At 40.9% G+C, this 27,656-nt stretch overlaps 1 protein-coding gene across 1 annotated transcript in view; it reads right to left on the bottom strand.

Moving 5' to 3' along the window:
- sacm1lb (SAC1 like phosphatidylinositide phosphatase b) overlaps positions 1-27,656 on the bottom strand; it is a 66,003-nt gene that overhangs the window by 24,215 nt on the left and 14,132 nt on the right. Inside the window, exons 5-9 of the mRNA XM_049583166.1 lie at positions 13,331-13,480; positions 3,994-4,053; positions 2,942-2,975; positions 2,480-2,581; positions 142-227 (exon numbers count right to left, since the gene is read on the bottom strand). Of these exons, the coding sequence (XP_049439123.1) occupies positions 142-227; positions 2,480-2,581; positions 2,942-2,975; positions 3,994-4,053; positions 13,331-13,480 (432 nt within the window). The remainder of the gene's footprint in view (positions 1-141; positions 228-2,479; positions 2,582-2,941; positions 2,976-3,993; positions 4,054-13,330; positions 13,481-27,656) is intronic.

Raw genomic sequence — 27,656 nt, 5'->3', positions numbered from 1 at the left:
TATTCAGGTTCAAGTTGGGGTCGGGCTTTGACAGCAAGTGTGTGGGTTCATGCAGGGTCAGGCCTGTATAATAGTTTGACCTATATTGAGGATTAATGTTGTGTAATATCACTCTCCTGTGGCATTATTGCTTTGGCTCACCTGAACAAATGACGCCTTGGCACTGTTGTACTGTACGATCTGCTCCGTTTCCACGTAATTAGCAGGATGGCCTTCTGAATCTATGCCTACAGACAAAAACAAAAGTTTAACAAGTAAGACATCTCATGCGGAGCCAATTATCACTGACTTAATGTCCACTGGATGTGCATACAGAGTGTATTATGGCTGGAACAGGAAAAATTACATTCACTTGAATGTATATAAATACATATAATTACTAACACCTGACATGAAACCAATATGTAATTATGCACTTTATTTGTTGCTGACTTGGTCTTTCCGTACATACAGCATACCTAGGTGTTCCTGCAATGGTGGCAAAACATTACCAAACATAACTGACCCTTCACTAAGTCCCACCCCTCAAACACAGACTGGCCAATTATAGCATAGTATTAGCCTGCTCCAACAAGGGTCCGACAACAACAATGCTGAGCTCCATAAAATCTCAGGCAATCATTTCAGATTTCCTTCATTTTAAGGCTGGTTTATGTATTTTGAGCTAAACATAGCACCTGAAGCACGTGTAATAGGGATACTCATTACTTGCAGAGGTTGGAAGGGGTGTACATTTCTTCTCTGTTCCAAAACCAAACCCTGAAAAGTATAGGGTTAGCTAGCTAGCGAAGGTATAGCCTACTGAATCTACACACATGCTACTGATGCTTTTAAATGATTATAACAAGGGCTGTCAAAATAATGTGTTCATTTCGTTTGTTTAATCACAGAAAAAATAACACATTAAAAAAATAATGCTGATTAATCAGCCAGGGCGTCTGTGGCTCAGAGGTAGAGTGGGTCATCCACCAATCAGAAGATCAGCGGTTTGATCTCTGGCTCCTCCAGTCTGCATGTCGAAGTATCCCTGAGCAAGATATGAACCCCAAATTACTCCCGATGATGCTTCCATCAGTGTATGTGTGTTAAAAATAGCGTAGCAGGTAGCACCTTGTATGGTAGCCTCGGCCACCAGTGTATGATATGGGGTCAAATCAGTCTCATAATGAATGAACTCACGCAGCGTTTTTCACGAATGCACATGTTCTGGTTCACAGTTGTATTTCGGACTCACTAATGCACACGATCTGTTTCGCAAATGCACACGCTCTGGTTCACAAATATAATGTTTATGCAAACTTTTAATATAAATTCAGAAATGCACACAATCTGTTTTGCAAATGCACACGCTCTGGTTCACAAATATAATTTTTAAGCAAACTTGTAATATAAATTCAGAAATGCACATGCTCTGCTACACAAATATTATTTTGAGGCACACTTGTAATATAAATTCACAGATCATGTGAATCGCTGAATGTGATTCCCTTGTCATAAAAAATGCTTGAAAACCAGTCAGACGCGCCGTATCATAGGGAATCAATTGTTTTACTGGCGTCTTGTTTCTAGCGCTCCTTGTAGGTGTGATCACCCCCTAACTACCTCACAAAATCGACTGCAGTGGACCGCAGATCAGTTTTTGTGGTAGAGAACAGGGGGACAATTTTGTCCAAATTACAGCAGCTTTACTACGACATATCTGCCAAAATTCATTTGAATTTAAATGTTTTAAATACTCTCACAGCAAAAGTTGATGTATGTAATTAATTAGATTAATTTTTGACATTGTTTGACAGCCCTAATTATAACAGCAAATAAAGACCTACCTTGCTTTACAGGAACCAGTGAAGGGAAACAGGGAAACTTTGCCGATATTCAACCAGTCTTGTGTCATCACAGTTTTTGCAGGTGAATGTTGTTTGGCTTCCCCAGGAGCTCCCCACCCGTCTACTGGCGGAGCTGGTGCCACAGCAGGGAAGCAAAACACTGTTCATCTGCACACACTGTATGACACACAGCCAGATGACTATCAACAAAGCCTCCCTTTATATTCATTGTCTTCTGTCTCCATCACCAGTGATGTGGTGGTTCACTTTTACACTGTGTTCCATGGCCTATAGTTAGACTTTAGCTTCTGACTGTCTCCATCTTTATAACCTGTTTTTGCTGCCTAGTCAGTTTGACATCCTGGATATATCATCCAAACACATATTGCAGACCCCTCTGTCTGCTTTTCTCTGAAAATGCTTTTTCATTTTTCCAAAAATATTATCATATTTCTTCAGGGTGTGCAGTTAGTTACAGTGTGGGCTCCATGCTCACTCCAGCAGCTTAACAGATGGGGCGGGGCTTAGCAAAGGGTCAACTGGAAATGTGTCTACAAAGGAACATACTAAAGACACATCACTTCAGAGATAATTATTTCCAGTGGACATGGAAATGAGGGGTCAGTAGAGCAAGCAGCAGACAGTAGTGTTACCTCGGACGTAGTAACGGACACCGGCTCTGAAACAGCTCCTCCTGGAGATAATAGTCCACTCACACACCTTACCATTGATGCAGCTGGACTTCATGATGATGACTTGTAAACACATGTGTTAAGAAACTCATATGGAATAGTAAGGAGTCAGTGCTATACATATTAAAAAATAACATGAACACATAAGAAGCATACCTGATGCCCAGGTCAGTATCAAAAACTTTTTTAATAACTATAGTAGCTTTGTTAGGTACTGCATTGTAGGTAGACCAAAGGACAAAAACTCTCACTTTCACAAGTCATGAATCTAAAAAACAAGAAATTTTAAAGCTTCACTTGGATATCATGGTCAGATGGACCCAACATTAAGAGAGATCTCATACTCATCCACTGTAATAAAAGTGTCCGTTTTACATTTTTTTAAAGGGACTGCAGCAGTCACACAACAACAGGAAAGGATACAGCCATGGACAACAGGATACACAAACTTGTGTAACTGTAAGATAAGAGCAGTGTTAGATGATGACATGCTTTACTGTTGTACTGGTTTTTATCGTTCTGTGCACAATTATTAACATAACGTTACCTATGTAACCCTGGTTCTCTGAACAGAATGAGATGTCTAACAATCACAAAGCCCCCATCCTGTTTTTTCAGAAGCATACACTCCATCGTACAGGATAAGCCGGGAGGGCAGCCACTCTCATGAACATCTCAGTCATGATACTCACAGAATCAGAGTTACACAAGCAACATTAAGCTCTTTCACAGCATTATTTTCAGTGTCTCACTATTGAACATTGAGGCTCCAACTGCCTGACAGGCTAAGCTTTAAAGGTCCTGACAAGGCCGTCGGTTAGTGAGTGTTTGATCTGTATGTCCTATGCCTTTATTTATTTCCTGTCATATTCCTGTTTTATCTCTGTTTTAATTTAATTCCTTATATACGGCAGTAAAATAGTTCATACATGTTTGTAAATGAAAAAAATAAAAAATAAAAAAATAAAAAAAATTGGATTGGATTAGATTTTTGTCAACTCTGTCAGATTTCTAAAAAATCATTATTTAATCAGGCATTAAAGGGGTTAGCTGTATCAGAAGGACTGTCTCACTTCCTGGTTACCAAAAAGGTAGGAATGCTGCTCAGGTACTGATGAGCTTTCTATTTTTTGATTAATTCATTGAATAATATTGCTATCAGGTGTGTCTCAACCATAACAGGTCAACTCTGTAGCCCCTCTAAATCCAAACCAAATACATATTACGGTTTAAAAACTTGTATTTGAATTTTATAAAGAAAACTAAAATGGCTCCTCGCTACGACTGCTGTGAAATTCTTAAATATAGAACTTTTTGTCAGCTCTGTCAGATCTCTGTCATCCATCATGTATGCTGTTCAAGAAAAATGATATCACTGGGAAGTTGGTCATTACAAGGTAAAAAAAAGGTAAAATATATCTTATAGTGAGAAGTGAAACTAAATGCTGTGAAAGAGAACGTTACTTGTGTTTTACCTCTGGCTGTGCAATGAATTCCCTCAACAGGTGGCCATTCCAGACGAAGCGCTGATCTGCCTGAAACAGAGACAATTACCACATGTTAACACAAAGCCGAAAACAGACAGACATGGGTGTGGCCTTCACCTGGATACAAGCCTGACTGTAGGGAGCACACAAAAAAATTTAGGGTCCTGACACACCAAACCGATGGTCGGCAGCTGGTTAATGTTGGGCTATTGCTGAGTGTCTGTTGCCCGAATTTTTGCGCTGAGTCCCACACTGCTGCCCCTTATCAGCTTTTTTTTTTTTTTTTTTTTTTGGACCAATTCAGCATGTTGAATTGGCAACGCTGACAGCTCAGCCCATTGGTGAATGAAATCCCTCTGATTGGCAGATCAGCTCAGTGCACGCAAAGAGAAATGAAAGTGAGAAAAGTTAACAAACTGCTGAAGTCCAAAAGGAGTGAGACCAAAACAAACTTGTTCCATTAGGTCACATTATTTTTCTTTAGCCATATAGCTCTTTAACAGAAACCTTCCCTGATGATTTGTGTTATTGCTCACTGGTGTACAGTAAATATGCTCTGCTCCGTCAACATTGCCAAGACAGTCTTCCTGTTTCCCTTTTTGGATGATTGGTTACAGACTACTGTCATCTGCTGGAGTGGAGAGTTATTTCCACTCATGCAGGCGCAGAATGTACATGCTAGGGCTGGGGCGACACGTCAACGTCGTCAGTGTCATTGACTACGTACAGTACAGGCCAAAAGTTTGGACACACCTTCTCATTCAATGTGTTTTCTTTATTTTCATGACTATTTACATTGTAGATTCTCACTGAAGGCATCAAAACTATGAATGAACACGTGGAGTTATGTACTTAACAAAAAAAGGTGAAATAACTGAAAACATGTTTTATATTCTAGTTTCTTCAAAATAGCCACCCTTTGCTCTGATTACTGCTTTGCACACTCTTGGCATTCTCTCCATGAGCTTCAAGAGGTAGTCACCTGAAATGGTTTTCCAACAGTCTTGAAGGAGTTCCCAGAGGTGTTTAGCACTTGTTGGCCCCTTTGCCTTCACTCTGCGGTCCAGCTCACCCCAAACCATCTCCATTGGGTTCAGGTCCGGTGACTGTGGAGGCCAGGTCATCTGCCGCAGCACTCCATCACTCTCCTTCTTGGTCAAATAGCCCTTACACAGCCTGGAGGTGTGTTTGGGGTCATTGTCCTGTTGAAAAATAAATGATCGTCCAACTAAACGCAAACCGGATGGGATGGCATGGCATGTCGCTGCAGGATGCTGTGGTAGCCATGCTGGTTCAGTGTGCCTTCAATTTTGAATAAATCCCCAACAGTGTCACCAGCAAAACACCCCCACACCATCACACCTCCTCCTCCATGCTTCACAGTGGGAACCAGGCATGTGGAATCCATCCGTTCACCTTTTCTGCGTCTCACAAAGACACAGCGGTTGGAACCAAAGATCTCAAATTTGGACTCATCAGACCAAAGCACAGATTTCCACTGGTCTAATGTCCATTCCTTGTGTTTCTTGGCCCAAACAAATCTCTTCTGCTTGTTGCCTCTCCTTAGCAGTGGTTTCCTAGCAGCTATTTGACCATGAAGGCCTGATTCGCGCAGTCTCCTCTTAACAGTTGTTCTAGAGATGGGTCTGCTGCTAGAACTCTGTGTGGCATTCATCTGCTCTCTGATCTGAGCTGCTGTTAACTTGCGATTTCTGAGGCTGGTGACTCGGATGAACTTATCCTCAGAAGCAGAGGTGACTCTTGGTCTTCCTTTCCTGGGTCGGTCCTCATGTGTGCCAGTTTCGTTGTAGCGCTTGATGGTTTTTGCGACTCCACCTGGGGACACATTTAAAGTTTTTGCAATTTTCCAGACTGACTGACCTTCATTTCTTAAAGTAATGATGGCCACTCGTTTTTCTTCAGTTAGCTGATTGGTTCTTGCCATAATATGAATTTTAACAGTTGTCCAATAGGGCTGTCGGCTGTGTATTAACCTGACTTCTGCACAACACAACTGATGGTCCCAACCCCATTGATAAAGCAAGAAATTCCACTAATTAACCCTGATAAGGCACACCTGTGAAGTGGAAACCATTTCAGGTGACTACCTCTTGAAGCTCATGGAGAGAATGCCAAGAGTGTGCAAAGCAGTAATCAGAGCAAAAGGTGGCTATTTTGAAGAAACTAGAATATAAAACATGTTTTCAGTTATTTCACCTTTTTTTGTTAAGTACATAACTCCACGTGTTCATTCATAGTTTTGATGCCTTCAGTGAGAATCTACAATGTAAATAGTCATGAAAATAAAGAAAACGCATTGAATGAGAAGGTGTGTCCAAACTTTTGGCCTGTACTGTATATATGTGGTATATATGTGCAACTTTTTTGGCTGAGACAGCGACATCAAGCAATGCAGCAAAGGGCCTTAGTTGCCACTAGTTCTCTGAAGTCAGTTTGGAGTGTCTGAGTAATACGTTTTTAAACATTAGTGATATAAGTATACAAGTGAAATTATTAACAGGCAGGTTTATCTGCATTATTTTCTGTGTTTCTTTTAAATAGAAAGTCCCAGTCAGCTGTTAGCAAAAAGTGGTGATGTAGGTTACAGTGCCAATGCCCTCCCCTCACCCGGCATTCACTGCTTGACAGTGTGATCCGGGAGAGCAAGCAAAGTTTGGGCTTGGAAGATATAAGTTTGGAGGAAGAAGACAGTGTTTTTCTGTTGTTTTTATTATACCTTCATTTAACAATTTGAGGACACACTGAGATTCAATACAGTACTGCATTTGTACTGTATGAACACATTTATAGATCTATCAGTTTATACGCACAGTAGATGCAGTCAGCATGGTCCCAGAGTGGAGAAGCAGACAGTAATATTGGGCCTGCTTCACTAATATGTGCGTAGAAAGGTTCTTCAGGGCCACACACATACCATGGGCCTCATTTATAAAAGAGTGCTTAGGATTCATACTAAAAGTGGACGTGCGCCCAATCAGCACTGCTGATGCTGTCAGCTGTGTCTGTGGGACTGCACGACAGTGACAGAACAAAAAAAGTGGTCTGATCTAAAGGTAGACCAAATATTTCTACTCCTTTACCAACATGTAGTTAATGTGTTGCTTTTAAATTTGAGGACGTTTGACACTGATGTGCGACATAAAGAATCACATTTATTAAAGGTGGAGGCAAAAAGGAGTATGTGCTAGTGCCATCTTGCGCAATTACGCACGAGGGTCACCGCAGTATTTATATATTTATGGCAATTAGTCTGATCAGACCCCTGGCCTGAATTACAGCATGAACCAGTGGTATCCCTGTCCCAAAATACAACGTGTAATTTGAAATACAATTCAAAGATGAAAGTGTAATAGGCGAACATGTTTCTTCATGCCGGTTTTGTCTTGAACAGCACATGTCTAAGTAGGGCTGATGAAATGAGTGTAACGGTTGTGCTTAATGGCTGTATTTCGAGACATGATAAATGCACTGGAAATATTTAGCTAAATAAATAAATATATTCCATGCAGTCGTGCCATCCTCTCCCCCTCCTGCGCTCACAGAGTGGACAATAAGTCGTTAGAGGCAGTGCGGATTAAATAAGTATTTAGAAAGAATTTCAATTCAGGATTTGAGTTGGATTTTACAACGTTTTTATGAAATAATTATCACTCACTCCAAGCGCAAAATAAGGCTGCTGGATTTAATTTCAATGATAACGTGGATCTAAGGTGGATATAGTGTGACATTAAATTTGTGTGAGACATCAATAAAAATCTGACTCCACTTCTCCACCTCGCTGTCTGCGTCGCTACTTCCCAGTGTCTCCAATCTCTCTGAATCTCTGAATGTGCGCACTCTTACAGGTGCGCACATTCTCCCGCCAAGTTTATTTTTATAAATCACAACCTTTGCGTGGTAAGTGGCGTACGCCACTTTCAAGCCCCGTTTTGTGCGTAAGCAAGCTTTATAAATGAGGCCCCAGGTCTTTAACTGGAAAATGTGAGGTCAGGCGCTGGTTGCTACTCTTGTGCCTTTTCTGTGCCAGCTTTCAATAGTGTAGCAGCAGGTTGCCTCTGAGGTTGCTAAGCAACCCCAACAAGCACTGTGTCATAGCTAATTTATCTGAAATCCGGAGTGCAGAGCTGATGTTCTTCCAGGCGCTGCATTGATCACAGACTGATATTTAGGGAGGAAGGGAAAGATATTTGCCAGCTGTAATTGGTTGGTCCTCGTCACATGACATGCAGTGCACAGTGTTGCATTCCAAAAATTGAACTCAGTTTATTTCAGGACACAGCCATTGCGCCCTGAAAAATAGGCGCTCAGGAATGTGTGCGCTCCACGACGGCGTCGCTCTGATGTTTGAGCGCGTCTGCTGCATGCCTACGTTGAAAAAAATGAATATGAGGGCACAAAAACATAGCATTTGTACAGCCCCTTACTCTGAACATAAAATAAGTATGGATTCATGAAATGAGTGCACTGGCTGATTTTAGTGAGCCTATGTATAAGTTTGAGCCTATGCCTAAACGTAGATTCAGTAAGATTGTTATTCACGTCGGCGGCAATGACACCCGGTTACGCCAATCGGAGGTCACTAAAATTAATATTGCTTCGGTGTGTGAATACGCAAAAACGATGTCGGACTCCGTAGTTTTCTCTGGACCCCTCCCAAATCTGACCAGTGATGACATGTTTAGCCGCATGTCATCATTTAACCGCTGGCTGTCCAGGTGGTGTCCAGCAAACGATGTGGGTTTTGTTAATAATTGGCAAACTTTCTGGGGAAAACCTGGTCTTATTAGGAGAGATGGCATTCATCCCACTTTGGATGGAGCTGCTCTCATTTCCAGGAACCTGGCAAACTTTATTAGTAATTTAAATCCCTGACAACCCAGAGTTGAGACCAGGACTCGGAGACGCAGTCCTAAACGCCTCTCTGAGCTTCTAGTGCAGTTACCCAGCCATAGTTTTAATAGTTTTATACAAACAGTGTCGGTCCCCGACCCTAAATTATCTAAATCTAAAATTAAACAAAGAGGAGTTGTGCATAACAACCTCATAAAAATTAAAACCTCTTCTGTGACAGAAAGACAAAACAGGAGAATTAAATGCGGACTGTTGAATATCAGGTCTCTATCGTCTAAAGCAGTGTTAGTAAACGAATTAATATCAGATAATCATATTGATTTACTCAGTCTCACTGAAATCTGGCTGTGTCAAGATGAATATGTCAGTCTAAATGAGTCCACTCCTCCCAGTCATAATAATACCCACATTCCTCGAGGCAGCGGCCGAGGAGGGGGAGTTGCAGCCATTTTTAACTCTAGCCTGTTAATCAGCCCTAAACCTAAACTAGATTATAATTCATTTGAAAGCCTCATTCTTAGTCTTTTACATCCGACCTGGAAAACCTCGCAGCCACTTTTATTTGTTATAGTGTACCGTGCTCCTGGCCCGTATTCTGAATTTTTATCTGAATTCTCAGAGTTTTTATCCAGTTTAGTTCTTAAATCAGATAAAGTTATTATTGTAGGCGATTTTAACATTCATGTCGGAGTTGATAATGACTCCCTGGCTACCGCGTTTATCTCATTATTAGACTCCATTGGCTTCAGTCAGGGTGTACATGAACCTACTCATTGTTTTAACCATACCCTCGATCTAGTTCTGACGTATGGAATTGAAATTGATAACCTAAAAGTCTTTCCACCGAATCCCTCGCTATCGGATCATTATCTGATTACTTTTGATTTCTTTTTACTCGATTACACGCCACTCAGCAACAGTTACTATACTAGATGTTTATCAGATAGTGCTGAAAACTTAAGGAAAAGATTACTTCGTCGTTAAATTCAATACCAATACCTTCAGTAACAGAGGTTTCGTGCGACTTTAACCTCTCCCGAATTGATCATTTTGTTGATAGCGCCGTAGGGCTCGCCACGAACAACGCCGACTCTGTAGCTCCTCTTAAAAAGAAGTTAAAAGCAAAGAAAGTTCGCTCCTTGGTATAACTGTCAAACCCGTAAGTTAAAACAAATATCGCGAAAATTTGAAAGGAATTGGTGATTAACCAAACTGGAAGAATCTCGTTTAATCTGGACAGACAGTCTCAAAACTTATAAGAGGGGCCTTCGCAATGCCAGAGCAAACTATTACTCAGCTCTAATAGAAGACAATAAGAACAACCCCAGGTTTCTTTTCAGCACTGTAGCCAGGCTGACTGAGAGTCAAAGCTCTATTGAGCCTTGTATTCCCTTAGCCCTTAGCAGTAATGATTTTATGAGCTTTTTTAATGACAAAATTCTAACTATTAGAGGCAAAATTCATGACCTCCTGCCCTCAGATAGTACCTATCTAACCTCAAACACAGCTGTAAAATCTAATATATATATTTAGATTGCTTCTCCCCAATTTCTCTTCAAGAATTGACTGCAGTGATTTCTTCATCCAAATCATCAACGTGTCTCTTAGACCCCATCCCAACTAGGCTACTTAAGGAGGTCTTTCCTTTAGTTAACACTCATATATTAGATATGATCAATATATCCTTATTAACAGGCTATGTACCACAGTCTTTTAAGATAGCTGTAATTAAACCTCTACTAAAAAAGCCCACCCTGAATCCAGAGGTGTTAGCCAACTATAGACCAATATCTAATCTTCCCTTTATGTCAAAGATCCTTGAGAAAGTAGTCGCAGACCAGCTGTGTGATTTTCTCCAGGATAATAATTTATTTGAGGAATTTCAGTCAGGATTTAGAGTGCATCATAGCACTGAGACAGCTCTAGTTAAAATTACAAATGACCTTCTGATTGCTTCAGACAAAGGACTCGTCTCTGTACTTGTTTTATTAGATCTTAGTGCGCGCTTTGACACAATTGACCATCAAATTCTGCTGCAGAGACTGGATCACTTAATTGGCTTAAAAGGTTCAGCACTAAGCTGGTTTAAATCTTATTTATCTGATCGTTTTCAATTTGTTGACGTTCGCAATGAACCATCCTTACGTACTAAAGTTTGTTTTGGAGTTCCGCAAGGTTCTGTGCTCGGACCAATCCTGTTTACTCTATATATGCTTCCTTTAGGTAACATCATTAGAAATCACTATAAATTTCCATTGTTATGCGGATGATACTCAGTTGCATTTATCAATGAAGCCAGAAGAAAGCAATCAATTAACTAAACCCCATAATTGCCTTAAAGACATAAAAACTTGGATGAGCACCAATTTCCTGATGTTAAATTCAGACAAAACTGAAGTTATTGTTCTTGGCCTCAAACAACTCAGAGACTCTTTATCTGATGACATAGTTTCTCTAGACGGCATTGCTCTGGCCCCTGCCACTACCGTAAGAAACCTCGGAGTAATATTTGATCAAGATTTGTCTTTCAATTCTCATTTAAAGCAAACGTCACGGACTGCATTTTTTCATCTGCGTAATATTGCGAAAATTAGGCCTATCCTGACCCGAAAAGATGCAGAAAAATTGGTCCACGCTTTTGTTACCTCAAGGCTGGATTACTGTAACTCTCTATTATCAGGTAGCTCTAGTAAGTCCTTAAAAACTCTCCAGCTAATTCAGAATGCAGCAGCACGTGTACTAACAGGAACTAAGAAACGCGATCATATCTCTCCTGTTTTAGCTTCTCTGCACTGGCTCCATGTAAAATCCAGAATTGAATTTAAAATCCTACTGTTAACTTATAAAGCTCTAAATGGTCAAGCTCCGTCATATCTTAGAGAGCTCATAGTGCCATATTATCCCACCAGAACACTGCGCTCTGAGAACGCAGGGTTACTCGTGGTCCCTAAAGTCTCCAAAAGTTGATCAGGAGCCAGAGCCTTTAGCTATCAGGCTCCTCTCCTGTGGAATCATCTTCCTGTTACGGTCCGGGAGGCAGACACCGTCTCCACATTTAAGACTAGACTTAAGACTTTCCTCTTTGATAAAGCTTATAGTTAGGGCTGGCTCAGGCTTGTCCTGTACCAGCCCCTAGTTAGGCTGACTTAGGCCTAGTCTGCCGCAGGACCCCTCTATAATACACCGGGCCCCTTCTCTCCTTCTCTCTCTCTCTCTCGTATCCTATTACTGCATCTAGCTAACCCGGCCATTCTGGATGTCACTAACTGGGCTTCTTCTCCGGAGCCTTTGTGCTCCACTGTCTCGCAGATTAACTCATATCACAGCGGTGCCTGGACAGCGTGACGTGTGTGGTTGTGCTGCTGCCGTGGTCCCGCCAGATGCCTCCTGCTGCTGCTGCCATCATTAGTCATTAGTCATACTTCTTCTGTTATTATACACATATGATTATTGTCACACATGTATACTGCCAGGTATTAATACATACTTTCAACATATTGTACCGCAGTAACCAGAACTATAACTATAATATTATTACTTTCATTAATGTTGTTGTAAGATACTGTCATTACCTGCATCTCTCTCTCTCTCTCTCTCTCTCTCTCTCTCTCTCTCTGTGTCATATGGATTACTGTTAATTTATCATGTTGATCTGTTCTGTACGACATCTATTGCACGTCTGTCCGTCCTGGAAGAGGGATCCCTCCTCAGTTGCTCTTCCTGAGGTTTCTACCGTTTTTTTTTCCCCCCGTTAAAGGGTTTTTTTTTGGGGAGTTTTTCCTTATCCACTGTGAGGGTCTTAAGGACAGAGGGATGTCGTATGCTGTAAAGCCCTGTGAGGCAAATTGTGATTTGTGATATTGGGCTTTATAAATAAAATTGAATTGAATTGAATTGAATGTTAGTGATCCTTCTAAACTGACACGCCCTTGCCCACTATCTGAAATCTGCATACTGCCCTGCGCCCATTTCTCCATATAAGGACATACGTTTGCCCAGAGATGTATCATGGAGAAAGCAGTGAAATTGTTTCTACACACATATTAAGGCTCTGACACACCAAAGTCATGCCGTCAGTGAACATCTGTAAATGTGAAGGCAGTCGATTGTTTGGTCATTATGTTTTTGTCCGACCAAATTCTCATTGGTCAGACAAAAGCATAAATAGAAAAGTGTTACAATGCGCAGGATAATATTTATAGGAGATCACATCTATATTTCACTCAGAGCATTCCACCTGCCTGGACAGAGTTAACTTGCCCTGGACAAGTGTTAATGTTAAGCTCTGTGTGTCTGTGTCATTTCAGTCAACCAAGATTTCCTTTGGGTGATTACAGCCCTAAACAAATCACATTTTGCCCCAAGGTGCTTTGATTTCTGAGTGGGCATTTTATTCTAGACACTGTGAGCTCACCAATTCACAGAAAGTGATATATACTGTAATATATCTTACCCTCTCCAGAAGGCTCATCTCCTGAAACTCGGGGCTGGTGTTGGCCAGGCGCTGCAGAGAGTGGGTCAGGTCGTAGTTTGTTGCAAAGTAGAAGCCGTCCGTATGAAGCACATTGTTGATCATGGACAGGAATGTCTTGTTGTCTTGCATCTGAAACAAGAGACAAATCCAGCACCACAGGTGAGAGACAGGAACAGTGACTGGAGAAGGGTGGCAGTGCGGAACGCAGCCAGTCAACTCCGAAGCCTTTGTGCTCCACTGTCTCTCAGGTTAACTTGTATTGCAGCGGTGCCTGGATAGTGTGACGTGTGTAGTTGTGCTGCTGCCATGATCCTGCCAGATGCCTCCTGCTGCTGCTGTTATCATTAGTCATACTTCTAGTGTTATTATACACATATGATTATTGTCACACATGTATACTATCAGATGTTAATATATTATTATTAATTATAATATTATTACTTTCATTAATGTTGTAAGCTACTGTCATTACTGTCTGTCCTGCATCTCTCTCTGTCTCTCTCTCTGTCTCATTGGGTCATACGGATTACTGTTAATTTATGATGTTGATCTGTTCTGTACGACATCTATTGCACGTCTGTCCATCCTGGAAGAGGGATCCCTCCTCAGTTGCTCTTCCTGAGTTTTCTACTTTTTTTTTCCCGTTAAAGGGGTTTTTTGGGAGGGGGGGAGTTTTTCCTTATCTGCTGTGAGGGTCCAAAGGACAGAGGGATGTCGTATGCTGTAAAGCCCTGTGAGGCAAACTGTGATTTGTGATACTGGGCTTTATAAATAAAATTGATTGATTGAATTGAACTCAGACACCTGGGCGATTCTGACGACAACCTAAGTCCATCTCATTTCTCTCATTTCATGTCTTTTTGCTATCATGAGCCAAGATATCATGGAAATGTTCTCATTAAATATCACATCAATTAATAATGAATTCACAAGTAATAAAGGACAAGTTGCTAATGCTGGACTGCTGCTAAAAATGTCTTAGTTCATGTCCACTCAAACTCATTTAATTCTGAAGAAATAAAGTCAGGTTTCCCACATATTTTCATGGACAAAGTTTCCAAAATTTTCCATGGACCTAGGACTGGGCGATACATCGAATATACTCGATGTATCGCGGGTTTGTCTCTGTGCAATGTAGAAAATGACTATTTCGTGAGTATTCGAGTACACGTTCTCACGCAGTTGCTTTTAGCCGCGGGCATTACACTACAGGCTTTTCTCACTCTTTCTTGTCTCTCCTTCTCACAGAGAGATAAAACAAGCACACCTTGTTACATACGTCACATACTGTCGCGCATGCAACGTCATACGCCCTCGCCGAGCAGAGAGGTAGCGGCATGGGTAACGTTAGCGGTGGCAGGTGGTGCAAGCGGAGCGGTGCGAGTGGTAATACGAGAGAGAGAAGGTGCAAATCTGGTAACAAATGGGGGAAGAAGAATTAATTCCCAAGAAAAACAGCACGGGGTCCATCGTCTGGCGGTGGTTTGGCTTCAAGCGGGAAGATGTTGAACAGACAACCGTAATATGTAAAGTATGCGGCAAAAGCGTTGCTACAAAAAGTAGCAGCACTACTAATTTGTACCATCATTTGAAAAGTCACAGGCTAGAGAATGAAGAGTGCTTGAAACTCCGCATGTCAACATCTCCGGCCGGTGTCACACCCAAGAAAATGCCGAAGCAACCAGCACTGACCCAGTTGAGCCTGGCGTCTTCCATTTCCAGATCAACACCGTATGAAAAAAATAGTCAAAAACAGAAGGAGATAACGTCCGTAGTAACCTACCACATAGCGAAAGACATGGCCCCAGTTAGTGTGGTTGAAAAGCCCGGATTCAGAAAGCTCATCAACACACTTGACCCGAGATTTAATCTGCCTAGTCGCAAATATTTTGCAGAGAAAGCTCTACCTGAGTTGTACATTAAAGTGAGAGAAGAGCTGGCTAACCAGCTTACAAATGTGACCCACTTCTCCACAACTGCCGACATATGGAGCATCCGAACATGTGAGCAATACCTCAGTTTGACTGTTCACTACATCGACAACTGGGAGTTGAAAAGCAAGTGCCTTCAGACGAGCTTTCTTCCAGAGGACCACACAGGCGGGATCATCGCACAAGGCCTGCAAGATGCTCTGATGTCATGGAACTTAAATGAAGCTCGCCAGGTGTGCATCACCACGGATAATGGAGCTAACATTGTCAAAGCTGTGAGCCTCAACCAGTGGACACGTCTACAGTGTTTTGGCCATCGCCTGCATCTTGCAATTGGTGAGTTTCCCCCTGTGACAGTAATCATCTTTCAGCATTGTTATAACACCCTACTGGTCATAACACAGAGAACTGTTTTATCTATGCAACTTAAGTGTGTGTGTTGTGTGTGAGTGTGTGTTTTTTTGCAAAAAAAGTGCATAACTGTGCATCTTAGCTTAGGCATCCAAGAGGTTTTATATAAATTGTCTTACATGTTAATTTCTTTTTCTGCATTAGTGTGTCAGTAGACTGCTCTTCATAGTGCATTTTTTATATTTCGAAACTTTTATTTTATGTAAGGGCGGCACGGTTGCCGGTTCAATCCCGGGCGTGGGAGCCCTTCTGTGCGGAGTTTGCATTTTGCATGTTCTCCCCGTGTCAGCGTGGGTTCTCTCCGGGCACTCCGGCTTCCTCCCACAGTCCAAAGACATGCAGATTGGGGACTAGGTTAATTGGTAACTCTAAATTGTCCATAGGTGTGAATGTGAGCGTGAATGGTTGTTTGTCTCTATGTGTCAGCCCTGCAATAGTCTGGCGACCTGTCCAGGGTGTACCCTGCCTCTCGCCCGATGTCAGCTGGGATAGGCTCCAGCCCCCCCGCGACCCTCAAGAGGATGAAGCGGTTAGAAGATGAATGAATGAATGAATGAATGAATGAATGAATATTTTATGTAAGCATCTTCACTTTTACCCACTACTGTATAAAAATAATTACCAAAATTAGTGAGTGGATTTCTTCACAATTACTGTAACATTTTAAATGTTTGTTTTTCATTCTCAGAGAGAAGCATGAAGGACACCCGCATTGACCGTGCTGTTGCTGTGTGCAAGAAGGTGGTGAGCAGCTTCTCTTTCAGTTGGAAGAGGAGGAGAGACCTGGCCACCGCGCAGCAAGAGCTGAATCTCCCTGCACACCAGCTAATCAGTGAGTCTCCTACCAGGTGGGGATCCCGAGAGAAGATGACTGAGCGGGTGCTGGAGCAGGAGCAAGCGATTTCTCAAGTCTTAGCCGCAGACAAGAAAATCCGGCATCTTGTTCTCACCTGGCAAGACCTGCAAGTCCTCGAGTCAGTGCACAAGGCTCTCAAACCCCTCCTGGAATTCACTGATGCTCTATCAGGTGAGAGTTACGTCACAGTGTCCTATGTCAAGCCTGTGCTCCATCTCTTCCAGTCCAGCCTCTTGGCATATCAGGAGGATGACACTCCACTGACCCAGTCTATCAAAGCCATCCATTCTGGATTATCTGAGCAAGAAGTTTTCTGATCCTTCCACTAACGACCTGCTGGACATGGCAGGCTTAGTGGATCCCAGGTTCAAGACAACATACTGCACAGAAGGAAAGGTGGAGGACATCAAGAGCAGAGCCTTAGCTGAGATGGAGGCAATGCTGTCCGAGTCTGACCAGGGCACAGCTGAGTTGGCTGCTTCCCATCCTCAAGATGCATCAACAGCATCACAGCCAACAGAGCCACTAAGGAAGAAAACCCTTGGAAGCTTCTTTAAAACAGCAGCAACATCATCCTCCAGCACACTATCACAGAGAGAGCGTATTGAAAAAGAGTTGTCTGCCTACTTGCAGTCTGTTAATGTTGACAGTGATGCAAATCCCCTGCAGTGGTGGAACGACCATGAGGAAATGTTCCCAAACCTAAAAAATGTGGCAAAAAAGTATCTGTGTGTGCCTGCCACCAGTTCCCCATCGGAAAGGGTGTTTAGTACCAGTGGGAATATAGTTACATGCCAGCGAGCATCTCTCAAACCAGACGCTGTTGATAGGCTTGTGTTTTTGGCACAAAACCTCTGAACAACCTGATACTACTCACTGGTTGTTGTCACAAGCACAACACACCATGCATAAAATGCAACTATATATTTTTTGAACTTCAAATTTGTGCCATACATTCCATACAGAAGAAACCAAGACTAAAGCTGTGAACTTTTCCATAAGTAACCTCATTGACCTTTTGTTGCCAATGTTTTATGTTCAGGCATTGTGGCCATAAAAGTAGGGTCCTTTTCACAATTTGATTTCCTATTATGCAGCTAATTTTTATTTTACAGTTTTTGAAATATCTTGTGTGACATCCTGCACAAAAGTGCATATTTTTCTTTTAAAATATCCTAGTGGCATTATATACAAAAAGTTCACTTAAATTTAATGTTGTTTTTATATGTCATCTTAGTGACATCATGCACAAAAGTGCACTTTATTTGTTTTAAAATATTGTAGTGGAATTCTGTACAAAAAGTGCACTTTAATTTAGTGTTGTTTTGATATGTCATCTTAGTGACATAATGCACAAAAGTGCACTTTATTTGTTTTAAAATATTGTAGTGGCATTCTGTACAAAAAGTGCACTTTAATTTAGTGTTGTTTTGAAATGTCATCTTAGTGACATCATGTACAAAAGTGCACTAATATCTTGTTTTAAAATGTCTCTGACAATCTTGCACTTTCTGTTTTGAAATTACATGAATGTTTGTGCCACTGCTTAATAACTGTTTAATAAATACAGTTTTGGTAAATTGACTTAGTTGTGATTTCCCTCTTTGCATGAAAGTTTAAAATTAGCATATATTAATGCAGTATGAACAAGAATGTTTTAATGTAGACGTAGAATCATCATACTGGTGTGATTATATGCATCAAGTATTAATTTAAGGCTAAGGCAAAATATCGAGATATATACCGTGTATCGTGACATGGCCTAAAAATATCGAGATATTAATTAAAGGCCATATCGCCCAGCCCTACATGGACCCATAAAAAATCTTACCAAACTTGCCTGGCTTTACACACACACACACACACACACACACACACACACACACATATATATATACATATATACAGTACAGGCCAAAAGTTTGGACACACCTTCTCATTCAATGCGTTTTCTTTATTTTCATGACTATTTACATTGTAGATTCTCACTGAAGGCATCAAAACTATGAATGAACACATGTGGAGTTATGTACTTAACAAAAAAAGGTGAAATAACTGAAAACATGTTTTATATTCTAGTTTCTTCAAAATAGCCACCTTTTGCTCTGATTACTGCTTTGCACACTCTTGGCATTCTCTCCATGAGCTTCAAGAGGTAGTCACCCGAAATGGTTTCCACTTCACAGGTGTGCCTTATCAGGGTTAATTAGTGGAATTTCTTGCTTTATCAATGGGGTTGGGACCATCAGTTGTGTTGTGCAGAAGTCAGGTTAATACACAGCCGACAGCCCTATTGGACAACTGTTAAAATTCATATTATGGCAAGAACCAATCAGCTAACTAAAGAAAAAGCAGTGGCCATCATTACTTTAAGAAATGAAGGTCAGTCAGTCCGGAAAATTGCAAAACTTTAAATGTGTCCCCAAGTGGAGTCGCAAAACCATCAAGCGCTACAAAACTGGCACACATGAGGACCGACCAGGAAAGGAAGACCAAGAGTCACCTCTGCTTCTGAGGATAAGTTCATCCGAGTCACCAGCCTCAGAAATGGCAAGTTAACAGCAGCTCAGATCAGAGACCAGATGAATGCCACACAGAGTTCTAGCAGCAGACTCATCTCTAGAACAACTGTTAATAGGAGACTGCGCGAATCAGGCCTTCATGGTCAAATAGCTGCTAGGAAACCACTGCTAAGGAGAGGCAACAAGCAGAAGAGATTTGTTTGGGCAAAGAAACACAAGGAATGGACATTAGACCAGTGGAAATCTGTGCTTTGGTCTGATGAGTCCAAATTTGAGATCTTTAGTTCCAACCGCCGTGTCTTTGTGAGACGCAGAAAAGGTGAACGGATGGATTCCACATGCCTGGTTCCCACTGTGAAGCATGGAGGAGGAGGTGTGATGGTGTGGGGGTGTTTTGCTGGTGACACTGTTGGGGATTTATTCAAAATTGAAGGCACACTGAACCAGCATGGCTACCACAGCATCCTGCAGCGACATGCCATCCCATCCGGTTTGCGTTTAGTTGGACGATCATTTATTTTTCAACAGGACAATGACCCCAAACACACCTCCAGGCTGTGTAAGGGCTATTTGACCAAGAAGGAGAGTGATGGAGTGCTGCGGCAGATGACCTGGCCTCCACAGTCACCGGACCTGAACCCAATGGAGATGGTTTGGGGTGAGCTGGACCGCAGAGTGAAGGCAAAGGGGCCAACAAGTGCTAAACACCTCTGGGAACTCCTTCAAGACTGTTGGAAAACCATTTCAGGTGACTACCTCTTGAAGCTCATGGAGAGAATGCCAAGAGTGTGCAAAGCAGTAATCAGAGCAAAGGGTGGCTATTTTGAAGAAACTAGAATATAAAACATGTTTTCAGTTATTTCACCTTTTTTTGTTAAGTACATAACTCCACATATGTTCATTCATAGTTTTGATGCCTTCAGTGAGAATCTACAATGTAAACAGTCATGAAAATAAAGAAAACGCATTGCATGAGAAGGTGTGTCCAAACTTTTGGCCTGTACTGTATATATACCACAAAGAATATACCACAATATACCACAAACATTTACTGAAACATCAGTATTTCCCCTACCATTATATTAGGGGAGCGCCCTTGAATGAGAAGGTGTGTCCAAACTTTTGGCCTGTACTGTATATATATACACACACACACACACACACACACACACATATACATATATATACATATACATATATATATATATATATATATATATATATATATATATATATATATATATACATATATATATATATATATATATATATAAATATAAATATACATATATATATATATATACATATACATATACATATATATATATATATATATATATATAAAATCAAAACAAAACTATTTTTAGTCGCAAATGTGAGTGCAGTGACGGATGGAGTGAAATATTGCCACACTGCCGACATTTTACTCCGTCCGTCACTGCACGCTGTTTGATTGCGTTATCAAAACACGCCGTTATTAGTCAGCCTTGCTTTTCACTTATTCCACCGAATATCAAATGTGTGTTTTTTTGGCAATATTCGGCCGAATATATTTGGTTACCGAATATTCGGTGCATCCCTATTGTTTTCACTTAGTAAGTCATTATTTTGACTTAGTATCTCATTATTTTGAGATATTATTTCATTATTTCGACTTAGTATCTCATTATTTTGAGATAGTATCTCATTATTTTGACTTAGTATCTCATTATTTTTGACTTAGTATCTCATTATTTTGAGTTAGTACGTCATTATTTTGACTTAGTATCTCATTATTTTGAGTTATTAGATCTTATTTTTTTCCATCAAGTGGCGGAAATGGGCTTCCATAGATATCAGAGCCGATCCGCACATCACTATGGCTTAATAATCAACTCAGTCAATAAAAACAACCCGTCCTGTGTTAGGAGTGTATGTCACTGACAGAAAGAAAGAAAGAAAAGAAAAAGACAGAAAAGCAGCATACACCTCACATATTTATTTCTCACAGTCGCGCACACGTTTGGCTGGCATGCAGAAGCACAATCTGTGTGTCTGTGTGGCCGCAGCTTCAGCTGCTCAGGTAGAGAGGCTGTGTAGCGCAAGTGTGTTTTTTCGCTGATTCGGTTCTGCAGGTTCTCTGCTGGTACACTGGAGACGGGGTTCAAGCAGTTCGTCTCACTCGGGATATACGCTTTTTTGGTTCATAGTTTATGATTGACATGCGATTTATTCGCGTTTAGAGGGAATTATTTTTACCGGCAATCACCGGATAACGGAAACGTGGGTAGAGTTATCTATATAAAATACACAGACTAACTAACTAACTAACTGACTGACTAACATAAACAATTGAAAATTGAAAACGATTAGCTTGCACCGTTAGCTCCGGTAAGGGAAAGCAGCTGACCGGAAGTCACGCGCAAAAACACGGAAGTTGATCACTATTTACTTCCGTGTTTGAAAATAAGGTGAATACTAGACAATAAGCTGATATTTGAGAGTAACTCTGATATGATTTACAAAAAAAAGGCCAGCAGTGTCTCTTTTGGCTTCGTAAACTTTCTAAATTCCAGGTTGACTCATCCCTGATAACCATATTTTATCGTTCTTTTACCTTTTCTTTTATTTGCTGGTTTCAATTCCTTAATGTAAGCAGAAAGATTTACTTAACAAGGTGGTTAATGTCTGCAGTAAAATAACTGTTCACTGTTCAAGAGACTCTGCAGGATCTTTACAACAAACAACTGTATTAGAAAGCAGAATCTGCTCGGACGACTTCCTGTTCCAGCAGCATGGAGTGAGCGCATCTCCGTTGCTCCCTCTTCAAAAAGACATTTAATTTGACTTATTTAAGTCATTATCACAATATAATATCATAACTGGACTCCCTAAAAAAGACATTGTATCCTATTTGAAGTGCAGAATGTCAGTGAAAGATCGGAATTTACGAAGCAACTCTGTCATGAACTCATCAGCCATAGACCGCACAGAGCTCACCTCGATTATACGAGGTTATTCGAGAGGAGATTGGCATGGCGTTTGATATAAAACTGCGGCCGATAAAGGAATCAATTGACTCTCTACAACAAACAATGAAAGAAACATCCTCAAAGCTGCGAGAGGTGGAAGAAGCAGTTACAGACAATGACCGGCAGATGACTGATGTGGAAAAGAAATGTGCCAATTTACACTCAGAAAACACCATACTGCGAGAGAAAATTCAACAAATTGAAGACCACAACCGTAAATTTAATATCAGGATTACTGGGATTCCTAGCGAAGCTGAAGGGGGACAACCAACTGCTTTCATGAACAACTTGTTGAGGAAAATGTTTGGGGCGGACAAACTTGGGGAGCAGCCATGTGTGAATATTGCGCACCGCACCTGACCCCAATCAACCAGCTCAAGATGCATGATTGCCCGGCTGTTTAGCCTGGAAACTAAAAGAACTATTATTAGACTGGCCGGGGAAGCAGCTGGGAATTTGAAATTCCAGGGAAGGAAAATACACATCTACCCGGATTTCTTGGCTGACCGGTTGAAGAGGAGAGCAGCGTTCAAAGATGTTAAAAATCAGCTGAGAGAAGCGGGAGTAAAGCACGGTATACTGCATCCATGTAAGATGATAATCACCCACCAAAAGACCACGGTGACATTCACGGATGCTAAAGAGGCAATGACTTATTATGATCAGGTAATCAAACCATCCCTCCATGATGCACAAGTGTGACTTTTCTTTCTTCTTTTTTCTCTTTCATTTTTCTCCCTCTCCCCCGGGGCGCAGGGTGGAGAAGGGAGGCTGATCGCTTGCAGGATCTAATGGAGCAGCTTGGACTATATTGTTTAATTTTAATTCCTAAAGGATAATACTTAAAGGACACAGTCAAATATAAAATTCAATATTAGTTATGTATTTGAAGGGGAAGCTGACTGCACTACATGCAGCGCCTCTACCCCATAGATTGTACAGTCTGTGATTCACGTGTAGAGGGGGACTTTAACGGGGAGCGTCTAATGGTGGGGGGACGGGGTCGGGTTTATGGTGTGTTTTTTGTTTTGTATGTTGTGCTCTTTTTTGTGATGCATCTCAGATCTACAGTTATTATGTTGTTTGTTTGATATGCCAAATTAGGGCTGCACGGTATATGCAGTAGATGGTAGAAATGATATAAATTTGGCCCACGGCAGAGATTTGCGCTCTACCGTCCTATCGTCGATGACGTCATCGCACCTGCCTCAGTGTGAAAATGGCTGGTTGCTGGAGAACTTGTGAGTGAGTGAGTTAATGTCTTATGAACAGCCCCAGACTTCTCAGACTCTTTTAGCGACTTACCGCTCAGAGGGAACTCATTCAGTGTCTCCTCTGGCAGCAGCACAGCGTCTCTACCTCTCCTCTCTCACCGTGCGAACACGGGAGTTGGTTTTCGGCAAGAGAGTTTGTCATAAACCTTTGGTAATGTAAACCTATGTGACGCTAGGGGCTCCACAAAAAACTCCATATGTGAATATGTGATAGTTGTGGTATCATAGCAGCCTGTCACAGGTTACAGCCTGATGATTAGAGGAGAAATGGCAGAGCATAAAGGTCCAGGTGGAAAAAACACAACTCAGTCATTAAGGATTTTGCTAAACGAAGGAAATTACCTTTTGATATAGATCCCAGGGGACATTTTGCACCATAGAGTACTGGGTTTTAATTTTGAGTTTTGAAATCTGCATTCTGCACAATAAATGCTCTAAAAATACATTATATCTTTGCTTTTGTTGTTGTTGGTTTTTTTTTATCAATTTAGCTTTGCTAAGGGACTACAAAACCCATTCAGAAACACTTCTATTATAACTTTTACACTTAAATTTATACCGCGATATATACCGTTACCATGAAGGGATTCCATTTATACCGTGATATAAATTATAGGTCATACCACCCAGCCCTATGCCAAATTATACTTTTTTAAGTTGGAATGTAAAAGTGTTGGGGAACTCTGAGAAAAAGAGGAAAATCTTGTCATATTTAAAGGAAAATATAATAAACATAGCTTACTTACAAGAGACTCACCTCTTACCATCTGCTCATGATCAGCTTAAATCTAGGTGGTTTGTGAAAGTTTATCACTCCTCTTTTACATCCAGTTCCAGAGGGGTGGCTATTCTGATTAGTCAAAATACACCCTTCTCTCCAGAAGAAATTAAAACTGACCCTCTTGTTGAATTCATGTAGTCCTAATCATGATGATCCTAAATTTATTAATGATTATCTTTCATTGCTTCATTATGATATTCCAGTATTCTGGGGAGGTGATTTTAATTGTGTACTGGATGGAAAACTGGATAGATCTTCCAAGAGTAAATATACATTACCTAATATGTCAACTGCCTTGAAAAATAGTACAAAAGATTTAGGAATTTATGAAGTATGGAGAACCCTTCACCCAGAGGAGAAAGTTTTCTCCTTTTATTCTCATGTGCATAAATCTTATTCAAGGATAGATTTTTTCTTTATCCCAGTTAACTATTTGTCAAAAATTAAAAACTACATTTACCATGCTTGTCACAGTCCCTGCCTCTCATTCCCCTCCTGTCACTCTGCTGCAGTGATCTTCCACTCTCCCTCCCTCTGCTCCACTCTACCTGCCAGCCACGGCCAACTTATCAGCCCAACTCTGCTCACCTGCCTACACAGCTGCAGCTCATCATAATCAGCCCTGCATATAAGCCTCTCCAGCACTCTCACTCGTTGCCAGATTGTTCTTCAGTGTCATGTGAGACTTTCCAGCATTCATCTCCTGTCTGATCTCCCGGTGCCGACTCTGCCTGTTCCCGACCTGCTCTCCTCGTCTGCCTCCCGGTAAACTCACCTGCCTTCTGTCCCTGACTTCGTGCTCTGCCTCAGCGTTTCTGGTATCTGACTGCTCGGCTGGTAACGACTCCTCCGTCTGGCCTCGTCTATCCTCCTGCCTGCTCCCCATCGGTGCCTCTGCCTTCTCGGACTGCTCATCTGGCTACGACCCCCCCGCCTGCCTCCGACCACTCCTCTGCTCTCTCCCCGTCGGCACCTCCACACGTGCAGCCGGCTCTTCGGGCCACGGAGCTTCCTCCTCCTCGTCATCGGCTGAAGTAAGCTACTTCTCTTCCCCTCACACCAAAAGAGAACTGAACTGTTTGGAGCCAGGGGCTAAGGAGCTTCCCCTCGGTTCCACGGCCGACTCCGGCTGCGTCTCTTCCTCTCGTCTGAGCCCCAGAGACTGTGTGAGGGCTTTCAGCCCGAAGAACGAACTTTATTCTGTGTTTATTCTATCTGCTCCGTACCTTGTTTGCTGTGGTGAAAATAAAGGTCATACCAACTGTTCCTGAGCGCCTGTGTACTGCATTTGGGTCCATACCACACCCGTTTCAATGCTAGGATTCTTTCAGATCACTCTGCATTGAGTTTTGAAATTGAATTTGGAAAATTGTTAAATCCCAAACCCTGGAGATTTAATATTATGTTGCTCTCAAAAGAGGATTTTACAATTTATATGAAGGCTCATTTAGAAACCTTTACTGAGGTGCACCAAAATAGCACCGTATGCCCATTAATAATATGGGACACACTGACGTCTTATATTAGAGGATATTTGATTACCTTTTCTTCATCCCTAAAAAAAAAAAAAAAAAAAAAGCTGAAACTCATTGAACAAGAGATGATTAATGTGGAGAGGCAACTAATGATCCAAATTTATTATTGCATTTAATCTTAAATTGAAATATTCTATTAATACATACGCTAGTGAATTGGCGCTGATAAAATCAAAATTCTTAAGAACAAGGAGAGATGGCAGGCAAATTACTAGCTAGACAGATTTTAAAAAAAAAAAAAGGAATCAGAACAATTCTTTAGAAAACAAGATGGATGCATTACAATGGACCCTCTTCAAATTAATGATGCTTTCAAATCATTACATGGAACTATATACTTCTACCTCACAATACATGCCGGATGAGTGTAAATCATTTTTAGATAATATTTCGCTACCTACTTTAACACAAGTTGATAGACTAAGTTCAGAAAAAGATGTCTCTGCTATGGCAACACTTCAAAATGGTAAAGCGCCAGGTTTAGATGGCCTGCCAATTGAGTTTTATAGACATTTTTCTAATTATTTATTGCCTCTCTTTATTGCTATGATCAATGCTTGTTTTAGGAGAGGTTGTCTTCTTCAGTCTTTGTTTGGCATCTATAACCCTTCTCCAAAAGAAAGATAAAGATCCTCTCCAGTGTGCCTCTTATAGGCCAATTTCAGTTCTTAATGCAGATTATAAAATTATTGCTAAAGTTCTTGCACTAAAGCTTGAAAAAGTTTTACCTAGTTTTATTCATCTAGACCAAACTGGGTTTGTTCGTGGTCATACCTATACTGACAATTTACGTAGGTACTTTAATATTCTTTATCACACTAATGAATTAAATTCCCATAATGTTATTCTCTCTGTCGATGCTGAAAAAGCATTTGATAGAGTTGAATGGAAATATCTTATGTTTGTCCTTAGAAGGTTTAATTTTGGTCCTAAGTTTTGTCACTGGGTATCAACTCTTTATAGTTCTCCTATGGCTGTTTGTTCTTCCTAGAGGTACTAGACAAGGTTGCCTGATGTCTCCAGCACTGTTCGCCACTGTTATTGAGCCGTTAGCTGCAATGATCAGATCTCATGATTATATTAAAGGTATTAAGATTGGGAAGGAGAAGCATCTCATATCTTTGTATGCTGACAATATCTTGCTGTATATTCATGACCCATTAAATTCAATACCATTTATTTTATCAGTATTTGGAAAATTTGGGAAGTTATCAAGTTTTAAAGTTAATTGGGACAAAACAGAGATAATGCCAATTTCCAATTTCGACCACACTTTATTGAAGAGTCATTTTAATTGGAATTGGTCTATTAAATGTATTAAGTATTTGGGTTTGTTTATTCCTAGAAAATTGGAGGACACCTTTAATTTGAATTACCTTCCATTAGTTAATAAAATAACAGAGGAATTAGAGAGAATGAGACATCTTCCTATTTCTCTTGTGGGTAGGGTTAACATAGTTAAAATGTCTGTTATTTCAAAATCTTCCAATTATTCCATCACAATCTTTCTTTAAAAAAGTACAGAGTTTAGTTTCCTCCATCATATGGAACAATAAAACCCCACGTGTTCATATGTCAGTGACTGTGTTCACAAGGTCTTTAGTATCCCGGTTTTGAGGCTTATCCCGGCTTTGGGCATATCCGGGATATGATGTTTACATGGAACACAGAGAAACCCGGTTATTCATATCCCTGTATACATGATAAATACCGGGAACCTGTTTTCTGATCACTGCATCCTATCTGCGCAGGCGTGTGTTATGTCTTTTACGTCTTTTGTTTACAACAGATTGAGCGGGAATTGTGATATATTTATTAATTATATTTAATTATTAATTATTATTATTATAAATATTAATATTTTCCACCGCGACCTAACTTGTTCAACGGTGCGAGGTGGAAAACCAGCGTCACGTACCTTGTCCGCAACAGACTTGAATAGGTCGGCATTTCTGTGTCTTCTGCCATCTAAACACGTAGTTAT

This window comes from Epinephelus fuscoguttatus, linkage group LG8 (assembly GCF_011397635.1).
Source record: "Epinephelus fuscoguttatus linkage group LG8, E.fuscoguttatus.final_Chr_v1".
Lineage (NCBI taxonomy): Eukaryota > Metazoa > Chordata > Actinopteri > Perciformes > Serranidae > Epinephelus > Epinephelus fuscoguttatus.
Note: the sequence above shows the minus strand (reverse complement) of the source record. Positions and strands in the feature narration are given on the sequence as shown.